Raw genomic sequence first — 27,601 nt, 5'->3', positions numbered from 1 at the left:
ACCTCATCATCGATGAAGCATGCTGTCTGATTTGCTATAAGGTGTTAGAAGTTTAGACAAATTATTAATTATGGTATATTTTAATCCAGAAAATTATCACGCTCCTGACGCACTACCAGTATCTAGCAAAGTGACTATATGAAAAATTAAGAGCATGTTTGGTAGCGCTCCACGAGCGGTGGCTTTGTGTGTGAGTGACAACCACTTGTGTGTGGAAAAGGCCCGTGGACAATCCATGAAATTATCCAACTTATTTATGTTTCGGTATTTATTTGCATTCCTGGTGTGTGCTTTATCCTTCCTAATTTAGCTCGCTAGGTTAGTTGATAAGGTTCAAACCTAGGGTGCAAAAATCTTTTGCATTAGAGGTAGCAACACTTATCAAAATTGTAGTGCATGTCTAGATAATATTTTACATAGATTTTGATAAGTACTCCATTCGTTCCAAATTATAAACCGTTCTAACTTTTCTAGACACATAGTTTTTATTATATATCTAGACAAAGCCTATATATAGATGCATAGCAACAACAATATACTTAGAAAACATAGGACGACTTAGAATTTGGAACATAGGAAGTAAGCTTCATTTTGTCAAGCCAATAGAGGAAGTAAGTTTTAGTTGGCCATTAGTTTTCAAATTGCCTTATTCACAAACCCACCCCTCTTTTTAGTTGTTATAGTCCCTTCACCCATTTATATCATGAAAAAATAGTCCAAAGCGCAAAAAAGAAATCCCTGATAAATTACTGGAGATAGATAGAACGATGAGAACTGAAGTAAAATATGTTGAACTCATGAAAAGATTGATGGAAACTTCAAATAAAAAGATTAAGCTTAAGGATAAAGGAATTAAATTCCAGAAAAAATTAGTAAATTTCTTAGAGAGAGATATTCGTCTCCTAGACATACTTAAAACCATTTACACTTATAAAGATCAAATGCAACCGGCATGAATGAAAAAAAACTGTCAAATTAATTAAGAAATCTATAAAATAAATTTTATTTTTACACTAAAATTTTGGGGTGTGAAACCATGTTGTCGCAAACTGACCTGACAGCAAGTCCGTGTGCGTTGCGACACGTTCACACCATGGCACAGCTCAACGCGCTCGTGCAAGTGTAGCAAGCCTTTTGCCTCTTTATCTCTCTCTCTCAACTTCACAACATGTGCATGCAATAGTCACCCATTTAATTGAGTCAATATTTAGTCAATTTTTCATATGGAAACAAATCTTATTGTACCTAGTACTTAATATGGGCCTTAGTATCCAATTTAATAAAAATAAATGGGCCAAGCCCAATCAAAATCCAACATAATGTTAGCCATTTCAATACCACCATCCCCGAGGGAAAGGATATACAAAGCCCATCCTTTTACTGAAATAACAAATGGCAACCTTAGCAGGTGATCAAAAGCTATTCCTTCATAAAAAAAGCTATTCCTCTTAGCCTAAGTACCCTAGCTACTAAAGGTCATTCTAACAACAAGTTGAGATTTTTCCAATGAGCACCTGAAACAAAGCCATAAATTAGAGCTTTTCCACTAATATGCTCATAAAGCACTTCCATTGGAACTCCGGTAGTATTGTAAAAGGTTCGACACAAATACACGAAAGACATGGATGCAACGTGAGGGAAGTTAGTGCAAGGCAAACGATTTGACTAAAACGCAATCAAGTCTTACATAATTAAGTACCTTCACCAAATAAACCAGAAATCTGTTGCCACTATATGATCAGAAGGAAATCTATCTAAGTGGAGAAATATTTGCTTGGCAAACAATAGTTAACATCCTCGTAACCAAGTTAAAATAAAATAACCATGGATTCATTCCAATAAAACCATTTCTGTTAAATTGAATTTGTTAGAGTAAAATGTACTCCCCCATTCCAATTTATAGGTCGCTTTTGCTTTTCTAGATATACAATTTTTACTATATATCTAGACTTATCGTATATCTCGATGGATAACAAAACTATGATCCAAAAAAGCCAAAACAACCTATAATTTGGGCAGAGGGTGGTAGAAATCTGGTAGGCATGTCCATGGATCCTGGCTATTTGACACAGAGCACCAGATAAATAAAGACCGAGAAAGTGGTGAACCTTCTTTACAGCTCAGCCACCTACTAGCAATGATTTATGAAAAAAACATATATAAAAGAAAAGTATGAGAAAAAGGAGTGAGGAATTGGGAAAATATTTCAGTAGGGGGCAGCCTTCCTACCCTCTTTGCTCCTCCCTTTCTCCCTTTGAAGTACACATGGCCCATAGTCGTCGTTCCTGATGTGTGATGTCTGTTAGTGTGTAGGGGAGGAGGAAGAACGAAGGAAGCCCAGGAAAGCTCCATCTCACCTCTCCACCAAACGCTTCTTGGTAGGATATTTGGCAGAGAAGCTTCCATCCTGTCTTTCATCTCTTCTTTAACTACACTTGTGAATTGTGATTACCTAGAACATGACAATGTGAGACCAGACAAGGGGAGAGGCTTGGGGAAGAGTCACAGGTGCTGCCGAGAGGCTGCTTGTGGGGATCAAGAAGATGAGGTCTGTCTTTGTCATCGCCATTCTTGCCGCCACCACTGCAGCAGTGCTCTTCCATGGGTCCGACGCGCAGGAGTTGATGCAGCAGAGCCACCATATAGAGAGGATCTCAGGTGCGGGGGGCGGACTTTCTCTTTTGGTTGCGCTTTTCCTCCATTCAGTAAATCATCCTAGATGTCATGAAACTCAAATGCAGACTAGTTTTTGTCTGAAGGGAGTAGGGACCGTGATGAATTTCTATATGAAACTCAAGTTCTGGGCCTAGAGTACTTAGCACTGATTATATATAATAAGGGGAAACATTTATATTCTTCCATTATAGTATTCAGTACGCATAAACTGGAAGACAAAAAAAAACTGTTTTTCTTAGGAAATGTAGGTGTTGGCTATGTGTGATAAAGCACACCTGGTGAAGGCAATAGGCTAACAAAAAGCATTTGAGATCTTCCAGTTTCTGATGACATGGAAATTTCAAATTTACATGGGTGGAAGCATTTATCCCAAAAGGCCGTCCTTCGTACTTGAGATATCCGACGAGCAACACATCATATTTGGCTCTGAGCTCTGACTCTCTGAGGTTGTACTAATGGTCCATCTACAAATTTGATTATGACGACCTAACCTATGTCTGAAGAGCTAATGTTCTTATATATAGCACGAGTTTAGAACACAGGAAGAGGCAAAGGACACCTGTTGATAATTCAGTTCATATCCTTTTATATTTCAGGACTGAGGAAGTAACTTCTTGTTTTCTTGCTTAGCATAGAAATCTCTAAAGAAACAATGTATTCCCATGTCATCCTATATATAAAATTCTCATGTTTCAAACGAGGGTCTCAATTTCATTATGTACGTATACCCAATAAAAACGCAGGTACTGCGCGGTGACGTTTTAGAAGACGACCCTGTGGGCAAGCTAAAGGTCTACGTGTACGACCTCCCGGCGAAATACAACACGAAGCCGGTGGAGAAGGACCCGCGTTGCCTGACGCACATGTTCGCGACGGAGATCTTCGTGCACCGGTCCCTCCTCTCCAGCGCCGTCCGGACCCTGGACCCCGAGGAAGCGGACTAGTTCTACGCGTCCGTGTACACGACCTGCGACCTGACCGCCTCGGGCCACCCGATGCCCTTCGACTCCCGTGGATGATGCGCAGCGCGATCCGGCTGATCGCCGAGCGCTGGCCGTACTGGAACAGGTCCGAGGGCGCCGACCACTTCTTCGTCACGCCGCACGAATTCGGGGCCTGCTTCCATTTCCAGGAGGAGAAGGCCATGGCGCGCGGGATCCTGCCCGTGCTCCGGCGCGCCACGCTGGTGCAGACGTTCGGGCAGCGGAACCACGTGTGCCTGAAGGACGGCTCCATCACCATCCCGCCGTACGCGCCTCCGTGGAAGATGGAGGCGCAGCTTCTGCCCCGGCCACCCCGCGGTCCATCTTCGTGTACTTCCGCGGCCTCTTCTACGACGCCGGCAACGATCCCGAGGGCGGCTACTACGCTAGGGGCGCCCGCGCTTCCGTGTGGGAGAACTTCAAGAGCAACCCGCTGTTTGACATCTCCACGGTGCACCCGACGACCTACTACCAGGACATGCAGCGGGCGGTGTTCTGCCTGTGCCCGCTGGGCTGGGCGCCCTGGAGCCCCCGGCGGGTGGAGGCCGTCGTCTTCGGCTGCATCCCGGTGGTCATCGCGGACGACATCGTGCTGCCCTTCGCGGACGCCATCCAGTGGAAGGACATCGGCGTGTTCGCCGCCGAGGACGACATCCCGAGGCTGGACACCATCCTGACGTCCATCCCCGTGGAGGTGGTGCTGAGGAAGCAGCGGGTTGTCGGTACGGGTGGGTGAGCTTCTACACCGATCAGCTCGTCCAGTAGTTGACGTAGCCACAAAGTTTGGCATGTCGCTGTGGCCGTTGCCACATACTCTGCCTCGCACGTGGACAGCGTCACCATCTTCTGTTTTAACGACAACTATGAGATTGGAGCCGACCCAAAGAAGACGAGTACGTCAGAAGGACTCCGCCGTCCGTCGATGTCCCGCGCCATATTTACATCGCTGAACACAGTGAGCTGCAACCTACTTTCGCCGGTCTTGGAAAAGACGATCCTCTGATCCACCGCCCCATTGACGTAGCGCAGCAGCCACTTCACCGCGGCCCAGTGATCCTCTCGAGGACCCTCCATAAAATGGCTGACGTAGCCCACGTCGAACGCAATGTCCGATCTTGTGTGGACTAGGTAGCGCAGACTGCCCAAGATGCTCCGGTAGAGTGTTGTATTTACCCTCGCCGCGGTACTAACCTTCGTCGGCTTCAGCCGCTCCTCCATCGGAGTCACGCACGGTTTGCACTCAGCCATGTCGCTCCACTCCAACAGCTTCGAGGCGTACGCTCTCTGACCGAGCGTGAGCGTCTTATTCCCATGTCTCACCTCGATGCCGAGGTAGTAGGAGAGTGCTCCGAGATCGCTCATTCAAAAACGAGCCGCCATCTCGCGCTTGAAGTTGTCGATGTCCTCCGCGCGTGCGTCGGTGACGATTAAGTTTTCTACATACGCGCCGACGACGAGCTCCACCTTCCCCCGTCGTCGCGTGTAGAGCGCGTGCTCAGTTGCGCATCGCGTGAACCCGAGCTCGCCCAGCGTGGCGTCAAGCTTGGCATTCCACGGTTGCGGAGCCTGCCCCAAGACTGATCAAGGACGGCGTCCTCAGGATCAGGGACCAGAAGCAGCGTCTTCTTGCCAAGGTGAAGAGGTCCCGGAACCGGCTGTACCACTCGATTTAAAGGTGGAGCAGCCGATGTGCCTGGCTACACGACACACCGAGGAGCCGTGGCTATGGCATGCCCAGTTCGGCCATCTCAGCTTCGACGCGCTCGGTCGGCTGAAGAAGATGGTCTGAGAGCTATCCCACATCAAGCACGTAGGCGAGCTCTGTGACAGCTGTGGCAGAACCGTCTAATCTAAAACCACCTAGGAGTGCTCGTCTTCCATTAGACACTAAACACTCAAGGAAGAACACTAAATTATACAATTCCGTCGGGCACACCACAGGGGAGAACCCAAAAATCCATATTTTTCTATCAGGATCACAAATGAGAGAATAAAGCTTACATCATTCTTGACCATTTCTTACATCACTTTTAATACAACATCAGAGTATAATAGTTATAACAGCGGAATATAATCATATTATCAGAGTTATGAACAATTTAATTGAACAATGGAATATAAACATGTGAACAGAGTTATAGCGGAATTAAACATCTATTCATGACATGATAAAGCATCGATATATAAACTAAGACAACATGTTATAAAACTTTTATTTATAAAAATATTTAGTAAGAGTTATAAATAGAAACTATAATCATAGCGTAAAGAAAATTCTCTCTGAGCCCACCAGGAGGAATCCATACACAAGAATCAGCTCTAGCATCCACCTATCACCTGTAACTGGAGGAAATAAAACCCTGAGTACTCAATTGTACTCAGCAAGACTTATCCGACAGGAGGAAAGAAAAGACTCCAAAGATATACAAGGCTATCTGGCTTGTGGGTTTATTTCATCTGCAGGAGCATTACTAAAAGTGCGTCATTATATTCGATTTTTATTAGCAGTGCATTAGTTCATTAACTAACCACTCTATGTAAGCACATGTGCTACTTTTAAGCAGGTGGTAAGCAATCAGATTTCATTTTTTCCATCTTTCATCTTTCAGTTCTTACTACGATACTAAATCATAGACAAGCCGTACCGGATCGCCCGGTGATTCGTGAATCAATGCCCCCAGCTGGGTACCCAAAAAACACATGCCCCCTTGTACACAAGGCACAAGCAGGACCAACCCACTATCCTCCTATCACGGGGTCTAGGTCTCCGTCCAAACTAGAACTCTAAGCCCCCGCCCCTGAGTCCTAGACTCGGTGTAGTGCAAGGACCTCCAAACCCAAAAACCACCATGACAATCGGTCCAGAAAGAGCCAGAACCCATGACAAAAGAGTAACAAGTCTTCCAAGCGCCCATACCCAAGTACGTACTCATGATAATAAGTCTGTGACTTACCTAGTGAAGGGTCGAGATGGCGACTAGAGGGAGGGTGAATAGTCTTTTCTAAAATTAATCACGTCGGCTAACCGAAACAAGTGTGGAATTATAACTATTGGTCTAGCCAAGACTATACCCCTCTATCTATGTTCTCTAGCACCTTTTAAAGATACTAATCAAGTAACAAAGGTGCCGGGCTAGCTAGAGCTCTCCTAACCAATTCTAGAAGCAAGGTCACACAAACCTATGCCACTAGTACTTTAAGCAACAAGGGAGCTCCTACACATGCTAGTAAGCAAAAGCACAAAGCCAACTAAGCTCACTAGCAATGCTCAATAACAAGGCAATCAATGCCAAATTAGAGAGCGCAAATACTTAGCTACACAAACTAAGCAATGTGACTAACAAGGTTACACAAACTAAATTAGCCACGCAAGGAAGCTACTTCTTTGCTACACAAGCAAGAAGGTAATTAGCAAGCTACGCAAGCTAACTAATTATTAAAGCAACAACACAAGCTCAATGTATATAAAAGTAATTGCAAGCTTGTGTAACGGGAATGCAAACCAACGGGAAGAACAAGGTTGACACGATGATTTTTCTCCCAAGGTTCACGTGTTTGCCAATACGCTAGTTCCCGTTGTGTCGACCGCTCACTTGGTGGTTCGATGGCTAATTGGCATCACCAACCAAGCCTGCACGTCGGGCGCCACAAGAACCTACCCCTTGAGTGAGGGTAGCTCAATGACACGCTTTACTAAAGTTGCTCTTCACGACTCCCGCGGGGCGAGCACAAGTGCCCCTCACAAGCACTTCTCCGGAGCGCCACACAAGCTTCTTGTGGGCTTCAACAGAGACCACCACTAAGCCATCTAGGAGATAGCAACCTCCAAGAGTAACAAGCACTACCAGCTTGCAACTCGATCACCTAGTGCCACTCGATGCAACCTCACGATGCAATCGCACTAGAATCGCTCACTCACACAATCGAATAATCACTATCATGTATATGTGTGATGGAGGGCTCCCAAGCACTCACAAGCATGGACACTAAGTCCCCTTAGGTGCTCTACACTAGCCATGGCCGAAGGCCACTTCTATTTATAGCCCCAAGGGCTAAACTAGCCGTTACCCCTTCACTGGGCAAAAATCGGGCCGATCGGACGCTCCGGTCGTGTTGACCGGACGCTGGACCTCAGCGTTCGGTCGCCCGCAGACGGCCACGTGTTCCAATTCCAACGGTCACTTGACCTGACCGGACGCAGCAGCTTCAACTGACCGGACACAGAATCCTTAGTGTCCAGTCATTTCCAGTAAGCTCTCCGAGGTGTATTTCTTCGACCGAACGCGTCCGGTCGAACGTGATCGGACGCAGACCAGCGTTCGATGCAATACCCTCGGTACTATGCTGACCGACCAGTTCGACCAGACACATGCTGCCAGCGTCCGGTGCTTTCAGACCCAGTGTCCGGTCAGTTGACCGACGCCAGTGTCTTCGCGATCAACTCGTTTTCACTTCTAACTTCTTCACCGTTGCTCAAATGTGCCAACCACAAGAACTTGCATCCGGCGCAATAGAAAATAGGCATTCTATTTTCTTGAAAGCGCCGAATCCATCTCACCCCTGCAAACACCACCTCCTTTGTAAATGTGCCAACATCACCAAGTGTACACCACCATGTGCACAAGTGTTAGCATATTTTCACAAACATTTTTAAGGGTGTTAGCCACTCAACTTGCCACACCACTCGATCCTATCGACGATGCAAAGTTAGATCACTCGAGTGGCACTAGATGATCGATATGCAAATAAGTTTGCCTCTCTTGATAGTACGGCCATTTATCCTAAACCCGGTCATAAACTTCTCTACTCACCTATGACCGGTGAAATGAAATGCCCTAGGTTATACCTTTGCCTTGCGCATTCCATTTCATCTCCTTCAATGTTGATGCAACACATGCACCAACATGATCAACAATGATATGATCCACTTCATATCATCACGTGATCATATTGGTTCATCGATCTTGACTTCACTTGCTCTTCACCATTGCCATCGTCCATCGGCACCAAGTCTTGCTCAAGCTTCACCGCCACGCGGTCCATCACTCCAAAGCCTTTGACTTGCCCTTCACGCTTGCAACCGGTCCATCAAGCCAAGTCTTGTCTTGATCTTCTCCACCTTGATCACATGACTCAATGTCATGTCTCATATGCAATAAGCTCCTTCATCATCACATGTGTGAGCTTTGCAACATCTCTAAGCCATTTTCACCTCCATGGCATATGTTGCTCACATACATGTACCTGTGGACTAATCACCTGTGTATCTCATATAAACACAATTAGTCCACCTAAGTTGTCACTCAATTACCAAAACCAAACAAGGACCTTTCACCTAGAGACTTATGCAATGGTTATTCCTTAACCGACACAGACATGGAAAGCAGTGTAACCAAGCTATGCCCCGTGGTCGCATGACACAACTTCTTACACCCACCAATACCCAAACCATTTCTCTGCCCGATCACAATTTTCATTTCCACCATTCATATATTCTAAGTGATAATAATACAGTAATATATTTCCTATATCTCACGAGTGATAGGCAATCACTCGACTTCTACCGAAGTCCTGAAGCATAACAATCTACATGATCCTGTTATACTAGCAAGACTCATAGGATAAAGATATATATATATGCAAGTGAGTTTCATTCAACTCCTTAAAATTTAATGCACAAATATAATTTAAAGTACATAAAAGTAGGGGTTATGCACCGGGGCTTGCTTGGGTAAGATATAACTAAAAGTTAGTATTTGCATCTTTAGATCATCCACCATCAACTAAATAGAAGCCTATTGCATTATCTCCTAGAGAGAATACCATTACACCATCTTCGGATCCCCAATCATCCTTCAATTGATCCGTTGAGCCATCATCGTACCTATATATTATGCATTGATGCAAATACATAGATGTAAATAACCAACTGCAACCGTGACTCGTAAAATACTATTTATGCCTTTCAAGTTAATGAGCTAGTTCTAATGACTAACGTACTAAGCTACATATCCATGTTGTCGAATAAGGTGCTATTTCCCAATAATTATTTTAGTTATACAAACCCAAGTTGTTTCTTTATTCCATTCTATCGATTTAATCATTATTCGACATAGGGCACCATTATCTATCTAGTAAACTAATTATTCTAGTGCTACAGAAATTACCTTGAACAGCTAATAATATTAGTAATTTACTGTAAAGTTTTTAGAGTCAACACTATCACCGATTTATCACTGAAATTCCTACAAGTTTACATTTTAACGATATTAAGCATGTTAAAATAATTAGAGTAACCCTAAAAACAACACCAACTAGATGGACCAATTACGCTAATAGATAGATCATGATTTTAAAAACTTAACAAAATTGATTTCATAATTTTTGGATTCCTCTACTATTTTATATTGATTTTACAAGTTAACTAGAAACCTATATTAGAAAATCATTTAGAAAAATGGAAAGACTGGTGGCAACCAAATCGGCCCAGCGGCCCGTGATAATGGCACGGCCAGCCCAGCACAGCATGCACACGCGGCCCAGCGTAGGCGGATCCAGTCCGGCCTAGGCCGGCAAGGCGCGCGCGGCCCAGCGCGGCGCGAACAGTGGCCCAGGCGCGCAGACACAAGCCAGTCCAGGCGGACACGCTGCCGACGGCCTAGGCCATGGCCCGTGGGGCGCGCGAGTGGCCCACCAGCCAGCCCCCACGGCCAAGGCAGGCCGGCCCAGCATGGGCAGGTGGTGCGGCACATTTGCAAATCAACCCCTGAATTTTCCTTAAACTAACCCGCGGTACTCTAGACACTATCCAACCCTATTAATATGAGTCACATATTGTGCAATGAGGACCCCATATTAGTTTCTATTTGCATTAAGGTCCTTCTTCTACCTTTTCACGAGCAAAGCAGAGGAACGTGCGTCGGGCCTCATCGACGGCCGGTCCGGCAGGGAAGGGCACCACGACGATGACCGAACAGCCGGCTCAGCGTGGGTCCCTCCACGACCCCAAGGCGGCCGCGACACGGCCGGAGGCGGTGCCAGGCATCGGGACCATGCACCGCGCCGACCGTAGAGCAGAGGAGAGCCAGGGCGAGATTGATTCCAGTGGGGGTGGCCACCGATGGCGTCTGCCTCACCCGTACCTGGCCCTAGCCTGGTAGCAGTGGCTTATGATAGCTCGGCCATGGCCGCTGGTGGCGCCTAGCCCCTGCGCGTCGCGCAGTAGGCAGTGGTAGCCAGCTAGCCCGACGCGGCCATGGCCAATGGATAGGGTGGCGAGTCACCTAACCAGACAGCCAGGGCAGGCATGAGCGGGGTGCAGAGGTACACGAGGCGGCTGTGGTGGTGGTGGGCTCGTGACGGACAGCAGGGGCACCTGGAAGGGGCAGCGCCATGGAGCAGTCGTACCAGCGCGAGGCGTGGAGTGACGCGGATGCCGGGGTACCAAGCGGGCACGACACGGTGGGGAAAAGCCACAAGGTACGGGGAGGAGGTCGTGGTCACTGCACTGAGCTTTGGACGCGGCGAGGAGCTATGGTTCAGTGCGGCCATGGCCTCACGCATGCGTGTGAAACCGGGCAACGACGGACTAGGCGCGGTAGCTGTGGGAGTGTCGAGCAAGGTACGCAGAAAGAAGGCCAATGCGACGTGGATGAGGGCCAGTGGGGAGGGTGAGCAGGAACTGGGCGTCATCCCATCGGCAGCAGGGAAAGAGAAAGGAAGGAGGAAACAGCGTGAAAGCTCGGCCTGCACGGAAGCAGTAACGCAGGGACAACGTGGGCCAGCGTGGCGTGGCCTGTAGCGGCGCACCTGCGTGTGCACAGGGAAGCGAAAGGACACGGCGTGGGCAGAGCAGGGCCATGTGCTTTCCTGGGGGAATTTCAAGCGAAGCAGTACATGGCAGCAGCAGCCTGCCCAACTTTCTTAAGACGCTCTCAGAGAAAGGACATGAGGGAGAGGGAGCAGCGACACGGCGATGGGAGAGTCAGACAGAAACAAGCAAAGTAGACAGAGATGATGCGACGAAATGGGCAGATGGACGGTGGCACTTAGCGGGGACGTTACCAACTTATCATAGGGACTAAAACGAGTCTATACTTAAACATGTCATTAGACCAAGGCTATATATATCGTTCTATTTATTAATGGATTTTATTTTATTTATAAAAGTTGTTTTTCATGCTTACTCTAATAGAACAAACCGTTCGCTATTTATTTGCTAGGATTGCAGTCCGACATTCCTAAATATCTTGACGCACTAAGTAATTTCACCTGGGCGTTTATGTGAGTCCACTAAACTGAGTCATACAAGATTCGCTTATCGCATCAAGTATATTTTAAATAAAAAATTTTGAGAAACTCGTTTCAAAAATTTGTCTTAGACCTAAATCACGGTGCTAAACAAGTTCATAACACCAGAGGTGTTACAACAGCTGCCTAGCGGGAAAGCAGAGGAGGCCACCGTTTTCAAAGGCGGCCAAGTATCGCGCGGTGGACGCTTTTGAGATCGTCCACGACGATCTCTGCGGGCCAATCACGCCAGCCACAAACGGTGGTCGGCGGTACTTTCTCCTGCTCGTGGATGATTGCAATTGCTATATGTGGCTGCAACTCCTCACGAGCAAGGATGAGGCAACGGAGGCGAAGAGTGGCAAGAAGCTATGTGTGCTACGGACTGATCGCGATATCGAATTCACTTCGGTGGAGTTCGTTGTGTATTGCGCAGATCAGGGTATGGTGCGACACCATACCGCGCCGTACTCGCCACAGCAGAATGGTGTGGTGGAGTGGTGGAACCAGACGATGGTCGGCATGGCTCGATCCATGATGAAGACCAAAAGCATGCCGTTAAGATTCTAGGGTGAGGCGGTGACCACGGCGGTGTTCATCCTCAACCACGCGCCCACAAAGGCCCTAAAGACGTTCAAAGCTTGATATGGGCACAAGCCGAACGTGTCCTTCCTCTGGACATTAGGCTACATCGGCCACGTCAGGAAGACAAAGTCGGTCCTCACCAAGCTGGAGGACAGGAGCACACCGATGGTGCTCCTATGCTATGGGGAAGGTACCAAGGTGTACCGGCTCTACAACCCATGCGGTGGCAAGGTGGTTGTCTCGCGTGACGTCGTATTCAACGAGAAGACGACCTAGGACTGTGAAAGGACCTAGGATGCCACCTAGAGGGGGAGGGGTGAATAGGTGTTTCTAAAAATTAACACCTTTAAATGTGGAAACGATTAGTAAATAGAGTTTCCAAAATGAAAACTCTAAATTAAGTGTAGTACCACCCCTCACAAGTTAGCCACAGAGTAAACAAGATATAAACAATATATATAGAAGTTACAACTCTCCAATACAAAGTTAGAACAGAGAATGAATATATTCAACACAGGCAGGAAATACCGGATGTGTCCGGTAGGTATACCGGTATACACGGTTTCAGTGGAACAGCCCTAAACTTGCTTCTTTCGATTTCTAACTTCAAATCAAATTGTAGGTACCTACTAGATATGATAATATACACAGATAACCTGCACAAGAGCAAGAGTAACACAAATATCGAATGAAATGTGAATTGAGACATGATATTTGTTTTACCAAAGTTTGGACTCGTTCAAGTCCTACTCTCCGTTGAGGGGGCTACGGGCGACCCAGCGAAGGTCAGCCCTAGAGGATACCACGAAGGTCACTCTAGCCGGAGTCTTTTCCAACTTCTTTTCCTCCTTCCACTAGTTGATTCTGAGGCGACGGAATCGACCGTTATAAACTTTTTGAGACACACCACAATCTCTCGGGTGCTCTCCGATGATGCTTAACCGTCTAAGACCAAAGAGTCAAAGAGTAACAAATACAAATCATGAAATAAACAATATGCACAAGTGCTCAAGTGGTGGCTTGCTCTCTTTTTCAAATTCTCTCTTAACCCACAAATAGATTTTGCTATTTGGATCACACACTCACTAAGAGAGGGTTTAAGAGAGTTGACAAGGCTCAAACGTGTATGTGTATCAGCAGAATCAGCAGCCTCCAAACATGGAGGCTTGAACTTATTTATAACCCCCTTGAAAAAACTAGCCATTGCCATACCGGATACTAGACACGTCCGGTATGATTTATACTGCGCCAACGGTAACTAAGTTGCAGTGCCAATGTGAGGCGTCGGAACTCCCGATGAATGCTGGAACTCCCGACAGTCGGAACTCCCGACCCTCAGCATATTTAAAAACTAAGTAACTGAGTTGAAGTTAGTGAGTTGTTGGAACTCCCGACTCATGCTGGAACTTCTGACCGTCGGAACTTCCGACTTATATCGGAACTCCCGACTCTCAAGGCATTTGAAAACTAGCCATTGGCCTCTGGTCGTCCATACCGGACACGTCCAGTATGACCACCACAGTGAACTCTCCAAGTCAGTTAAAGCGCGAGACGTCGGAACTCTTGACCATTGCCAGAACTCCCGACCGTCGGAACTCCCGACTTATGTCGGAACTCCCGATGAACTAACCCAAGAACAACAATTTTACCATCGCTGGGCAAATACCGGACATGTCCGGTATGAATATCGGACACGTCTGGTATTGCTAGACCAGCAAAAAATCAGTTAGCTCTTTTGTCTCTCAAATACTCAAAACTCACATGGGTTGGCTTGAACACTTATGAAACATTATCTATCAACACGATGCATCTCTTAATAGTACGGCATACCTATTTTGAACCGCTTGAGTTGACCTCTTTTGAATTAATGCCATCTCTTTCAATCTTCATCAAGTAAGGGTGTCAACATGTTGATATTGATCTTGTCACTTGAGCATAGCCATCTTGAGCACATGACTTGATTCCATTCATCAAATATGAATAACTCCAAATGCATCAAGTCGCTTCAAACACCTTGTCCAATATAGATTTGATCATCCACATCAATATGACCATCATAGCTTGAGTAGTACCTCAACTAAATGCAAGTACTCCCTTCTTCACCCTAGCTAGGTTCTTCGACCGTCAAGCCATCGATTGCCCTTCACCCTTGCTTAGTACCTCGAAGCCTTTCCTTGCTATCTTCACCATCTCAAGCCATCAAGTCATATCTTATGTTGAATCAACCATTCATTTGTATTGTTATCTTTTTCATTTCAATTTAGCAAGCTTCAAATATGAAACCATTCCATATGCAAACCCTCATGTCTTATTAATTAATTCTTACGAGCTTGCTTTCACACAGTAAATGGAAATCCCATAATAAATAAGCCTTTACATGAATTCTATTTACATTGTTGTCTTGTGCTTAAACTAGATTATTTTATACAACAATGCATCATTTTAGCTTTTATTAAGTACCTATGAGATATCCTATTACCTGTCCACACTTAACAATCGGGTTAGACCTTTAATCACGTTGTCATTCAACCATCCAAAACCCACTAAAGGGCTAGATGCACTTTCAAACTGGGACAGTTCGGGCACGGGGGAAGCTAGCGGCTTCCCCAGCACCTTCGTTGTCGAGCACTTGGTCATCCACAGTGGTGAAGATGCTGGAGAGGAGGTGCAGACCACTTCAGCAACAGAGCCGAGCACTCCGAGAAGGATGCCGAGCACTCTGGGAGGGGTACCAAGCACATTAGGAGTGGTGCTGACCACTCCAGAACGGGTGCCGACCACTCCAGAACAGGTGCCGAACGCTCCCGTAGCAGAGCCGAGAGGTCTTGCAGTGGTGCCGACCACTACAAGACTGGTGCCGAGCACTCATGCAGTGGTGCCAACCACTACAAGAGTGGTGACGAGCGGTCCAGGAGTAGTGCCGAGCACTGCAGGCAGGGTGCCAAGCACTCCAGGTGTTGTGCCGACCACTCTGGCGAAACATGGGACTCCATCATGCTGATCGAGTTCGCCTCACCTCCAAACGACATCACAAAGTTCGTAGATGCTTTCCACGACGGTGAGGAGGTGCGGTTCCACAGGCTGGACGACATCGTTGGCGGCATAGGGTCCTCAAGCCTGGTGGGTCGGCTGCTCAATGACCAAGAGCTGCTTCTCATCAGTGCAGAGGAACCACCCACATTTACGTTGGCCGAGTGTGATGCAAATTAGCGATGGGCAATGTTAGAGGACATAAAGGTGATCATGGAAAACGAGACTTGGGAACTCGTCGATCCACCTCCTGGATGCCGTCCGATTGGCCTGAAGTGGGTATACAAGGTCAAGCAGGACGACTGCGAGGCCATTGTCAAGCATAAGACGCGCCTCGTCGCATGAGGCTTTGTCCAATGAGAGGGCATTGACTTCGAGAAAGTCTTTGCGCCGGTAGCGCGCATGCAGTCTATCCGACTGCTGCTAGCTTTGGCAGCAGTGAAGGACTGGCGTGTCCATCACCTAAACGTAAAATCGGTCTTCCTCAACGACAAGCTGGCGGAGATAGTCTTTGTTAGGCAACCTCCGGGTTTCATCGTCAAGGGAGCGAAGCACATGGTGCTTCGACTGCGTAAGGCGCTCTATGGGCTGCGGGAGGCCCCGCGAGCGTTGAACGCCAAGCTTGACGCCACGCTGACCGAGCTTAGGTTCATATGATGCGCAACCGAGCATGCTCTCTACATGCGGCAACGGAGGAAGGAGGAGCTCATCGTCGGCGTGTACGTGGATGACTTGATCGTCACCGGCGCACGTGCGGAGGACATCGACAGCTTCAAACGCGAGATGGCGGCTCGTTTTCAAATGAGCGATCTTGACGCGCTCTCCTACTACCTCGGCATCGTGGTGAGATTGGGGTAGAAGGCGCTTACGCTTGATCAGAGCGCATACGCCTCGAAGCCATTGGAGCGGAGCGGCATGGCTGAGTGCAAGCCTTGCGTGCCTCCGATGGAGGAGCGGTTGAAGTTGACGAAGGCTACTACCGCGGCGAGGATAGATGCAACACTCTACTAGAGCATCGTCGGCAGTCTGCGCTACCTAGTCCACACGAGGCCGGAAATCGCGTTCGCCGTGGGCTACGTCAGGCGCTTTATGGAGGATCCCCGAGGGGATCACTGGGCCGCGGTGAAGCGACTGCTACGCTATGTCAAGGGGACGGTGGATCAGAGGATCATCTTCCCCAAGATCAGCGAAAGTAGACTGCAGCTCACTGTGTTCAGCGATGCAGACATTGCAGGGGACATCGATGGATGGCAGAGCACCTCTGGCGTGCTCATCTTCCTCGGGTCGACTCCAATCTCATGGCTGTCGCTGAAACAGAAGGTGGTGGTGCTGTCCATGTACGAGGCAGAGTACGTGGCGGCGGCCACAGCGGCGTGCCAAGCTACGTGGCTGCGCCGGCTGCTAGGCGAGTTGACCAATGTGAAAGCTCACCCACCAGCACTGATGGTGGACAACCAGCTCACCATCGTCCTCGCGAAGAATCTGGCTCTCCATGACCGGAGTAAGCACATCGATGTCAAGTTTCACTTTCTTAGGGACTGTGTGATGGAGGACAGATCGTCATCGAGTTCGTCGAAACTAATCGGCAACTCGCGGACGTCCTCACCAAGTCGCTCAGTCGTCTTCAGTTCACGGAGCTGAAGAAGATGATTGACATGGTGGAGGTTCTAGGGTTAGCAGCAGGATTAGAAAAAGAATTGTAAAGTAATCTGTTGTTTCCCTATACGCGCGGCAGAGGCAGACGCCGAAAGAGCTCCCCTGCTGCTGCACTGTAGCCCGGTAGGGGCAGGGGCCGAAAGATTCCCCTGCTATACTGTAGCCATAGCAGTGGCAGGCGCCAAAGTCAGCCATACTGTCAAATCTAGTCAATGTAGCAGCATGGCAGACTGGCATGTCTGTGTACTAGTATTAGATGGGTAGAGTTATATATATAATTTTCAAGAGCAAGTTCAGTTTTACTATCTTCTCTTCAACGTTCGTGTGCTCTATTTTTTCTTCCTTCTTCTATCTCCAGTTGCGAGTGTGTGTGTGTGTTCGACAACGGCAATAAACCATCGACCCACCCGTGGGATCTCGGACCCAACAGGCTCCTCGCGAGTCCGGCGATGAAGCGCGCCGTGTTGTTCCCGCAACCCGCGCAGCCGGGCGACGCGTTCCACCGGATACTCAACGGGCTCGCACGCAGGCTCCCGCACGGTGACGATGCCTTCTTGAAGAACGGACAGACGGTCCTCAACTGGACGGCTCGCCCGCCGAGAGACCTCAAGCCATGGTAGTTGCGTCTGCGTAGCTGACGTAGTGGGTACTGGGCCGCTGGCCATCAGCCAAATACTCCTTTTTTTTTTTGGGTATCTCCACCATACGTACGTACATCTACAGGCGTTGTAGGACTAGGACTAGGACTGCATTTGTGAATATCATACCCAAAATTTATAAGGCTGTATATACTCCTGCTGATGTGCATTTGTGAATATCATACCCAAAATTTACAAGGCTTTACTCCTTGTGATGTCTGGTGTCATTTAAATTATCCTCCAGAATGAAAATTCTCACGTACTCCTCTGTATCAGAAAACTTAACTTTATGTTCTAGGATTCAAAAAATATCCCAAAAAACTTATGTTTTAACTTTTGGACAACAAATTGGGTCCATATCAACTTGAAATTGTGATCTGCAGGACTCCATGCATTCCTTTTTAATGAGAAGCTTATTGCTTAATTGGTATTATTCACCTTCAATAAATAAGGGTACATGGGTAATTCACGTTGAGCACCAATTTGTACTAAAAATCCCAAAACATTAAGTTTTTTTAGGACGAAAGTAGTAGTATACATGCAAAAACCTTGTCCAAATATGTTTGTGCTTGTCCAACAAAGTAAGCACAGTGGCTACCTGATAAAAATTCAAAGGTCAATGACTTGTTACTTTCTATTAGCTTCCACACAGATTCCAGGCACCATCTTAGCCACTTTCGTTACCAGCTACAGATAGCCAAGCCCTCAGACAGGACAATCAAACTTTTTGCGCCAACTCCCCAGTCTGACAGAATCTTTCAAAACATTCGAATACAAAATTCACAGCTTGTTCGCTGGTTGGTTTCTAGGCTGATAAGCCCGGCTGGTGCTGGTTTGTTGTGAGAGGAAAATACTGTACTATGACTGATAAGCCCTGACTGAAACCAACAAGCGAACAAACTGTCAGAACATTTGTTGATGCCATGAAGAGCCCAAGGCATCCAAATGCATTTGTGAAAATCCAAATGCATTTCCACATTGGCATAATCAGCGAGGGCGCTAATTTATACAGTTTTCTTATGGTGAAACAACAAACAAGAATCTATCGAGAATGAGCACTCAATGTACAGCTCTAACTTTGAGGGGGGAAAAAACTAGGTGGGTACAACCTCACCAAGTGGGGGAGATGAGTCATCAGGCAACTCGGCTTTCTCTGCTGATGCTTGGCTCTTGTCATCATCATCCTGGAAACCTTGCTTAAAGAGGTCGTAGTTGGTTGGCTCCAGTGCCTTGAATGGACGTTCTCCTAGTACCCTGGTTAGATCGTCCTGGTGTAGGACTTCCTTCTCAAGCAGCAATTCTGCGATTTGCGCAACTTGCTCCTTATGCTCTGTTATCAATTCAACTGTTTTCTTATAGGCCTTGCCAACCCATTCCCGGACCTCATCATCGATGATGGATGCCGTCTGATTACTGTAAGGCTTGGTCATTTCAAAACCATCATCCCTCTGAGGGAAGGATAGAAGCCCAACCTTTTCACTAAAACCATACAAGACGACCTGTGCATATGTCATTTTGGTAACTTTCTCCAAGTCATTCTGAGCACCAGTTGAGATTTTGCCAATCAAAACCTGAAACAAAGCTCAATTAGCGCCTTTCAACAATACACTTATAACAATTTCTGGTGATAATACTGTGAAATAAACAGATATCCCAACATAAGACATTGGAACACAGGGAACTGATTATTATTTCTACGATGTCTTGAAGTAACAACTTGAGATCATATACAATATTTAGATGGCAACCAATTTGATAAATGTAATGGTATCGACGTGTTTATCACATGGGCAGAGGAGATAATGGAAAATATTATCGTCTTCTGGTCCCCTTAAAATGCAATCAAAAGTTTACATGATGCAGTATCCTGAGTTAACAAATGAATTATAATTTTTCTACTAAATTGACAACTATGAACATATTCATATGATCTGATCATAATTTAAGTGGCGATAATATCAAGGAAGCAGGCCATAATTAATGTCCATGTCGAATGTAGGAAGTTCAAAATAACAGCCCATTCACTCTATTCAAACATTATAATGGCTTGAATTGGTTAGTATATATTTAACAGTATAAGAGAAACATCCATGAATCCTGGCTATTTATCATAAAACATCAGCAAAAATAAGATATGAATAAAGAAAAAGTACCTCCTCTGCAGCTCGGCCACCTAATGTCATGCATGTCATATCAAAAAGCTGCTCTTTTGTCATCAAAAGATTTTCATTTGGGACATACTGTGCAAAGCCTAAAGCAGCTGTTCCACGAGGAACAATTGTAACTTTCAGAAGAGGCTCTGCATGCTCCAAGAACCATCCAGCAACGGCATGTCCAGATTCATGGTAAGCAACGGTACGGCGCTCCAGTTTGCTAATGACCTGCAAAAGGGTTAACATGCTCAGAGGCCAGAATAAGGAATAAAAGTAATTACATGTACAAAAAGAATGACATTACATAGAAAAAGAAGGCTGCCAAGTTACTTAATTAGGATCCAAAAGTAAGACGTTGAAACAAATCTCACAAATCAGCTTCATAGGTTATACTACTGATCTTACCCTATTTTTCTTCTCTAAACCACCAATAATCCTATCAATCGCAGACTCAAAATGCTGCATGGTAATCTGAGCTTCGTCGCTTCTCGCAGCAATTAAAGCAGCTTCATTACAAACATTAGCAATGTCAGCTCCTGCAAATCCAGGTGTCAAGGCAGCTAGCCTTTGCGAATAAAATGATGGTTCGTTGTCCAGCTTAAGCTTTTTAAGATATATGCGGAATATTTGATCACGACCCTTTATATCTGGCTTGTCAATTGTTATCTGGCGATCAAATCTTCCTGGCCTTAATAATGCCTTATCCAGGATGTCAGGTCTATTTGTCCCAGCAATAACAACAACACCAGCAGTTGTTCCAAATCCATCCATCTCTACAAGCAGCTGGTTCAAAGTACTCTCACGTTCATCATTTGAACCTGAAAAACCTCCACGCCCTCTTGCACGACCAATAGCATCGATTTCGTCAATGAATACAATACTGGGAGCACACTGCCTAGCTTCTTGGAACAAGTTCCGTACCCTGGATGGTCCAACACCAACAAACATTTCCATGAAATCTGAACCAGAAATAGACAAAAATGGCACACCAGACTCTCCTGCCGTAGCTTTGGCAAGCAAAGTCTTCCCTGTCCCAGGAGGGCCTACAAGTAGAGCACCTTTGGGTATTTTAGCTCCCAAATCTTCATACTTCTTGGGATTTTTAAGGAAATGCACAAACTCCATTATTTCTTGTTTTGCTTCGTCACAACCGGCTACATCCTTAAAAAACACCTGGACCAACAGAAAAGTAAGCGTTAGTGAAAAGACACATCCAGGAATTTCATGTAGCTTGCTTTATTTTTTAAGGAAAGGGTAAATAAAGCTACCACAAAATTAAGCAATTGGAGTTATCATAGGTCAAGAATTAGCCTGTGCATGAAAAATCATTTGGGCCAGATTGTTTTTAATCATACATAAAAAACATAACCTAGTGAAATAGTAAAACAGAGTGACGTAAGAAAAGAAATAGTAAACCTTATTTTTGGAGTTCTTGTCCATCTTCGTCACTGTAGCTTTCCCAATGTTGAAAATACCTCCTCTTCCTTTGCCAGGACCACCTCCAATATTGAAACCACTCTGCATCCTTTTTCCCATAAAATATATCAGACCAACAAGAAATGCTGTTGGGGCAAACCTCATAACTTCTTGGAACCAATTTACTTCAGCAACATAAGTTACTGGGACAAAATCATGTGGATCTATTCCCAAAGCTTCCTGGGCTTCCTCTAACTTTTCTTCAAAGGAATCAACACTACCAATATTGAAGTAATACTTGCATCTCCTGGGAGCAGGCTTGCCTGGAACATCAGTGGTAGAAATATGGGTATCACTATTTTGGCCTTGGCTCTTTGGAAGAGGTGAATTCCTGATGTAGACCTTCGCTACTGATTTATTTGAGACAACAATGCGATCAACTAAACCAGGTTCTAGTAACTTGTTCTTGAACTCTTGGAAGCTTATCTGCAGATGTTTGATACAAAAGATATTGTAATGAACCATTATACTATATAGTATGTACACTTAAAAGGGAACATATATGTTTACATGAAACAATATTGTTGGACAGTTGTCCATTACAGAAAACAATGAGTTCCCAATATTGCATTCACATTCAAAGGCTAGGAAAGGAAACTTCAAGCACAAAGCAAATAGTAGCAAACTAACAATTCTCCCATGCATCAGCACAAGAGGATCGATGAAAAGAACTTCAATTTAGGCCAGTGAATTACATAAAGGTTACTCTGCAATAGCAAATCGTCTCTAAGATCTTTGTCTCTTATGGTCCTACTCCTTGGTGTTTCTCATAGCTTACTACTAATCCTGGGAAAGCTGATGGGGGCACAAATTTAAATACAGTGCTTAGCCTTTTAATGCCTATGGTGGTGTAGTCTTTTTTCTCCATTTCCTTGAAGTTTGGCAAACAAATTATGCAAGTATGAACAGAACAAACATACATAGATTACCAGTTCTTAGGGGATTAAACATAGCCCAACAAAGATAGCTTACCATAAAAGGAACAAATGAAACTATCAACTTGCAGAACTATTCCCAACAGAGATACAGAGTAGGAAATTAATCACCTCCTTTTGGTCTGCGGTGCTAGATGACATGGATGATAGCATCAGGCCAAGAATCAATAGAGGTGCAAGGAAATTCTGCAGGTGTTTCATAGCATTCTCCTGGAAGTTCCATCCTTCATCTGTATTGGATTCCTCTGCACACCACAAGATTGAATTTCATCAAAAGTGAAATAGTTAGCACTGATGTCACGAAAACACACATCGGAGCACAGTGTGCATAAATCATTATACATTTCTACTCCAAGAGCTATTTATAAATTATAGCTGGTATAACAATTCAACAAAGCAGTTGGAGCAAAAAGTAAATCAACAAACCACACGTTAGTCGTCCATCTTGTTAGTCAACTCAAATAATATGCACCAATTCCATTTACTATGGGCGCATGAAAAGCTATGATATTTACATCCATAACATGGCTACCCTCCTCTACACAAACAAGTGAAGCACGAGGGAAACTTACGCTTCGATTCAGACTTGTTACTCCCATCTCCTTTCGGCACCTCCTTCTTACCCTTCGGGTAGTAGTTCTCGTAGTCTAAAATCAGAAAAGGAGCACCCTTTCAGAACCAGAGCCACCAAACCCATTGATAATAATCTCATAAAAAAAAAAGAGGAACGTACTCTTCTTGGACTCGTCCGAGAAGAGGCGTCGGAACTGTGGGCTGGCAAGGATGTATCTCCAATCCGCAGTCTTGCCCGCGGCGGGCTTCCCAAGAGCTGCCGACGATGCCGCAGTCAAGTAGCTGCGGACAAATCCTATCGCCCCGCCCTCACCGCCGTGGACAGGCGGCGGTAGCGGCGGCGCGGGCGGCTGCCGGAGGCCCCCGAGCTGGAAACCCTAAAAGGAACAGCGGAAGGTCAGACATCCGTTCCCCACCGGGGCGGGGCGGATGAGCGCGAGAGGATAGAGGGCAAGGGAGGAGGGATAAGTGGGGGAGACTCACCTGGCGCGGCCGGGAGGAGCGCGCGGACCGGCCAAGGGCGCGGGCGAGGGAGGCGAGCGTCATGTCGGCCGCGGCGGCGCCGTGCGCATGGGAGGGCGGAGGGGCCGGGCCGTCCGGATCCGCGAGTGGAGGGGAGGTCGCGTCGAGGCCGAAGCACTAGAGATGCGTTCTGAGATTTTTCTGGCTCTGTTGTGTTGTGATGAGGACGAGGGAAACGCCGCGGCGGCGAGTGACCGTGGGAAACGAACAGGCTGCTTGTTTCCCAAGAAAGGAAGAAACGCTGATGGATTTCTTAAAGCAGAAAAGAGGAACTCGGTCGAGGTTGGTTGGTGCTGGCCTGCTGGGTACTCGGGAAGCTGGTTTGCAACTTGCAGAGAAGTGGAAGAGGCTTTTTTTTTTAGGTGTAAAACTTGCCTTTTTTTTAGGTGTAAAACTTGCCTTTCAATCGGGCTGTTCGCTGGTTGGTTTCTGAACTGATTTAAGCTGGCTAATGCTGGTTTGTTGTGAGAGAAAAATACTATTAACTGACTGATAAGCTCCGGCTGAAACCAAAGCGAACAGACTGAATAACTCAACCGGCCGAGGCCTCATTAAAGATCAAATCACTAGCAAACGCTGGAGTTACATGCCACCTCTCTGAGCGATTTGTACTAGTGACCTGCTTGGCTAACAAATGTGCAATCTTATTACAATTTCTACTAACATGAGAAAAAGAAAATTCGTGAAAGGCAAGTCTAATTTGATCTATCTCCTGCAATACCGGATCAACGACGGACCTTTGTGACTCCTTCCATAGCTGAACTAGCTCCAGGCTATCAGTCTCCAAAGCAATCCGCTGTAGCCCCAATTGTACAGCCAGCATCAATCCATCACGGCACGCCATTGCTTCCATTGTGCACACATCTAAGCAGTGATCATACCACTGCGCTTGTGCCGCATGAAAACCTCCATGATGATCTCAAATAATACTTGCTGTCGCTCCTTCCTTTCTGCCCGCATGAAACGCTGCATCGGTATTAACTTTCACCCAGCCTGACTCCGGCGGCTTCCAGCCCGGCGCGACAGACACCGGCTCTCGAGGCTCCGGCTTGTGCACCAATTGCCAGAGATCGAAGGCCGTATCCCTTGCCCATAGTGCCGCTTGCTGTATTGTCATCGACTGCTCACCATGACGCCGCTTGTTGCGCATCATCCAGAGAGCCCACATGCCACAAAGGATGACTGGTTGTTCACGTTTAGTGCATATGTCAGACATCAGATCAGAGGCCCAGGTGGTTGTTTGCAAGCTCGGTATCTTAACCCCTGCAGCCAATCTTGTTTGGGACCAAAAATCCTTGGCCACAGTGCAGTCTAGTAGAAAATGTCTTATTGACTCTTCTGGTGCTCCACAGGTTTCACAATTCGTCACAGGTTCAATGTGTCGTCTCCAAAGGATTTGTCGAGCCGGTAAAAATTCATGAAGGACTCTCCACCAGAAAACCTTCACCTTGGGGGGACTTGTAACTTCCAGACTGCCTTCCAGATTGCATCATTCGAAGAGCCGGCTGCTGAGAGTTAGCTACCTCATTCTTCTTTTCAAAGAGCAGCTTATAGGCGGACTTGACTGTGTAAACCCCAAATTTCTCACGGTCCCAAACCCAGAAATCCTGCTCATTCCTTCCTATCGGCTTCCGAAGAATTGCTTGTGCATCTATTGGCAAAAACCGATTCCGAATAAGTTCCCCATTCCATGTTCCATTCTCTGTCAACAGTTCAGAGACATTCAACATATCCTCCTCCTGCCTGGGGGTGATCGGCCTAGCTCCAAAATGATCAGAGATCCACCGATGCCCCCAAATCTCGGATGAAGCCCCATTGCATACACGTCTGATCAAACCATGCTGCAAGGACTCCCTACCCGCCAAGATTGCACGCCAAGTAGTGCTGGCACGCTTCTTTATCAGATTGACAAAGTCTGTGTGGAACCCAAGTTTCACCATGATGCCTTTTAAATAATCCCATTCCACACGATCATCAGCTTGTTCGTTTGGCTGTGGCTTGTCGTAAACGATCGTAAATTTCCAGCCGGAACAGTATTTTTCTCTCACACAAAACAGCCAGCAGTACTTCTTCACGAACCAGCAACGATACGAACCAGCCAACCGAACAGGCTGCATAAGCTTTCACCATATCCAGCTTAATAGCGCAAGCCCCTGACTTTCCTTTCTTTCTTTTCAGATAATGTATACACTCATAGGCAATCAAAACATTGTCTGTTATCAAACGTCCAGGTACGAAAGCACTTTGTTCCTCGACAATGATTTCATCTAGGAACTGACGCAGCCGTAGAGCTAACACCTTTGAACAAAGTTTGTATAAGACATTGCAGAGGGATATGGGTCTATACTCCTTCATTTCTTGGGGGCTCCTGGTCTTAGGAATTAGTGCAATAGTGGTATGATTTAGAGTATCCGGCATCACACCACCATTCAAGAACTCCAACACAGCAGCCGTTATACTGTTGCCCATCAAATCCCAATGCAATTGATAGAACCCTGCAGTGAAACCGTCCGGCCCTGGGGCCTTACTCGCTTTCATCATCTGAAGAGCTCGTTCCACTTCATCTGTCACAAAAGGTCTCATCAACCGTTCATTCATCTCCTCTGTGATCTTCCTTGGCACATGCTCTAGGATCAGGTTCGGCTCCAACTCATCTTGCGCTGAAAAAAGTTGCTTGTAAAAATCCAGAGCAACCTCTTCCAACTCTTCCTGCTGCACTGCCACTGACCCATCCTCCCTTTTCAGCGTAGAGATTTTATTCCGCTGTGCCCGTGCTCGAGACTTAGCCTGAAAAAGAGCAGTGTTCCGATCACCATCTCTTAGCCAGTCAACTCTCGCTCTTTGCTTCTCCATAATCTCCTCCCTGGAGAGCATTTGAGAAATTTGCTCCATAATTTGTTTTTCTCTTCAAGAGGGTCCCGAACGGATGGAGCGCCCTCTCTCGTCCTCCAACTCACATCGCAGCCGTGCTAAGGTTTTCTTGACTGAACCAAAAACATTGCAGTCCCAATCTTGCAGTTTGGACTGAACTTCTTTCAGTTTTCCTTGCACGCCTCCCAGCGGTAAAACTTTTGATTGCAGCCCCCAAGCATCACGAATGAGCGCCATATAGCTTGGGTCTCGCTGCCACATGTTCTCGTACCAAAAAATCTGCTTTCTCTGTCTCCTAGATAGCTAATGCTCCATGCACTCCACCACTAATCCACAGTGATCCGATATCGTGTTCTGAATATGCCACACCTTCACTTCTCTGAACATATCCAGAAAGGGTGTGGTCACCAGGGTTCAAAATTTCGGCGAAATTTCGCGAAATTCGGTAATTTCGGTGGTGGCCGAAAGAAAAATCCGAAATTTTGTAATACACTAATACATGTGTTATATAACTTTAGACTCAATTTTGTATTGTTTATATTGCATATTTTTGTAACCAATAGATGTGTAGTCATAAATCATACTAATATTTGTTTAGATTTAAATATTTTTTTTTAGAAAAAACATACTTCATGTGCTAGTCTCTAAAAAAAATCGCCGAAAATTCGGCCGAATTTCACGAAATTCGGTAGTTTCGGTGGTTGCCGAAATTTTTGCAATACCGAAATTGAAAACCCTGGTGGTCACCAACCCACGATCGAGCCTCACCTTCACATTGTGGTCAGCCTCCTGACGATTATCCCATGTATATGGAAGGCCAATGAACCCCAAATCAGTGAAGCCGCAAATGGACACTGCCTTGTTAGCGGTCTTTAGATCATCTAGGTGTAGATCAGAGGGTGATATCTTTACCAATTGAATCAAATATACCTAGAGCTTGCTTCGGGAGAAGGAGACAGAGAGAGAGGGAGATGTAGGAGCATCTGACCGTCGGAGGGGTTGGAGGAGCTCCCTGCCATCGCTGGTTCGTCGGTGAAGCTCTACGCACGCGGAGCGACGGTCGGTGTAGGTGACGAAAGGGTGTCGGTGAAGAGGTTGGTGGTGGCAAAGGCAGTGGCGCTTCCCGCCGCTAGCAGTGCCTCCATCTCGATCGGACTAGGGTTAGACGGTGGGGTTGTGGCGGCGATAGTGAACCTCGTATCGCGAGCCGTTTG

At 46.4% G+C, this 27,601-nt stretch overlaps 3 protein-coding genes and 1 pseudogene across 3 annotated transcripts; 1 reads left to right on the top strand and 3 right to left on the bottom strand.

Annotated features, from left to right (window-relative positions):
• The first annotated feature begins 2,451 nt into the window (after window positions 1-2,451).
• Window positions 2,452-4,448, top strand: LOC136517403 (probable glucuronosyltransferase Os01g0926700; annotated as a pseudogene).
• A 72-nt stretch (window positions 4,449-4,520) lies between these two features.
• LOC136515874 (uncharacterized mitochondrial protein AtMg00810-like) lies at window positions 4,521-5,021 on the bottom strand. Its single transcript, XM_066509340.1, has one exon. The coding sequence runs from the start codon at window positions 5,019-5,021 to the stop codon at window positions 4,521-4,523; it is 501 nt and encodes a 166-aa protein (XP_066365437.1).
• A 13,296-nt stretch (window positions 5,022-18,317) lies between these two features.
• LOC136516961 (ATP-dependent zinc metalloprotease FTSH 8, mitochondrial) lies at window positions 18,318-23,749 on the bottom strand. Its single transcript, XM_066510467.1, has 8 exons — window positions 23,478-23,749; window positions 23,155-23,371; window positions 22,994-23,068; window positions 22,533-22,666; window positions 21,427-21,912; window positions 20,416-21,183; window positions 20,011-20,238; window positions 18,318-19,428 (listed from the first exon to the last, which is right to left on the bottom strand). Exons 1-8 carry the CDS (start codon window positions 23,538-23,540, stop codon window positions 18,952-18,954), a joined length of 2,448 nt encoding a protein of 815 aa, XP_066366564.1. The 5' UTR covers window positions 23,541-23,749; the 3' UTR covers window positions 18,318-18,951.
• A 686-nt stretch (window positions 23,750-24,435) lies between these two features.
• On the bottom strand, window positions 24,436-25,456 carry LOC136515873 (uncharacterized). The gene is made up of 2 exons (XM_066509339.1): window positions 24,964-25,456; window positions 24,436-24,854 (listed from the first exon to the last, which is right to left on the bottom strand). Exons 1-2 carry the CDS (start codon window positions 25,454-25,456, stop codon window positions 24,436-24,438), a joined length of 912 nt encoding a protein of 303 aa, XP_066365436.1.
• Between the last annotated feature and the right edge of the window lie 2,145 nt (window positions 25,457-27,601).

The sequence above is a fragment of the Miscanthus floridulus genome, chromosome 17 (genome assembly GCF_019320115.1).
Source record: "Miscanthus floridulus cultivar M001 chromosome 17, ASM1932011v1, whole genome shotgun sequence".
Lineage (NCBI taxonomy): Eukaryota > Viridiplantae > Streptophyta > Magnoliopsida > Poales > Poaceae > Miscanthus > Miscanthus floridulus.
Note: the sequence above shows the minus strand (reverse complement) of the source record. Positions and strands in the feature narration are given on the sequence as shown.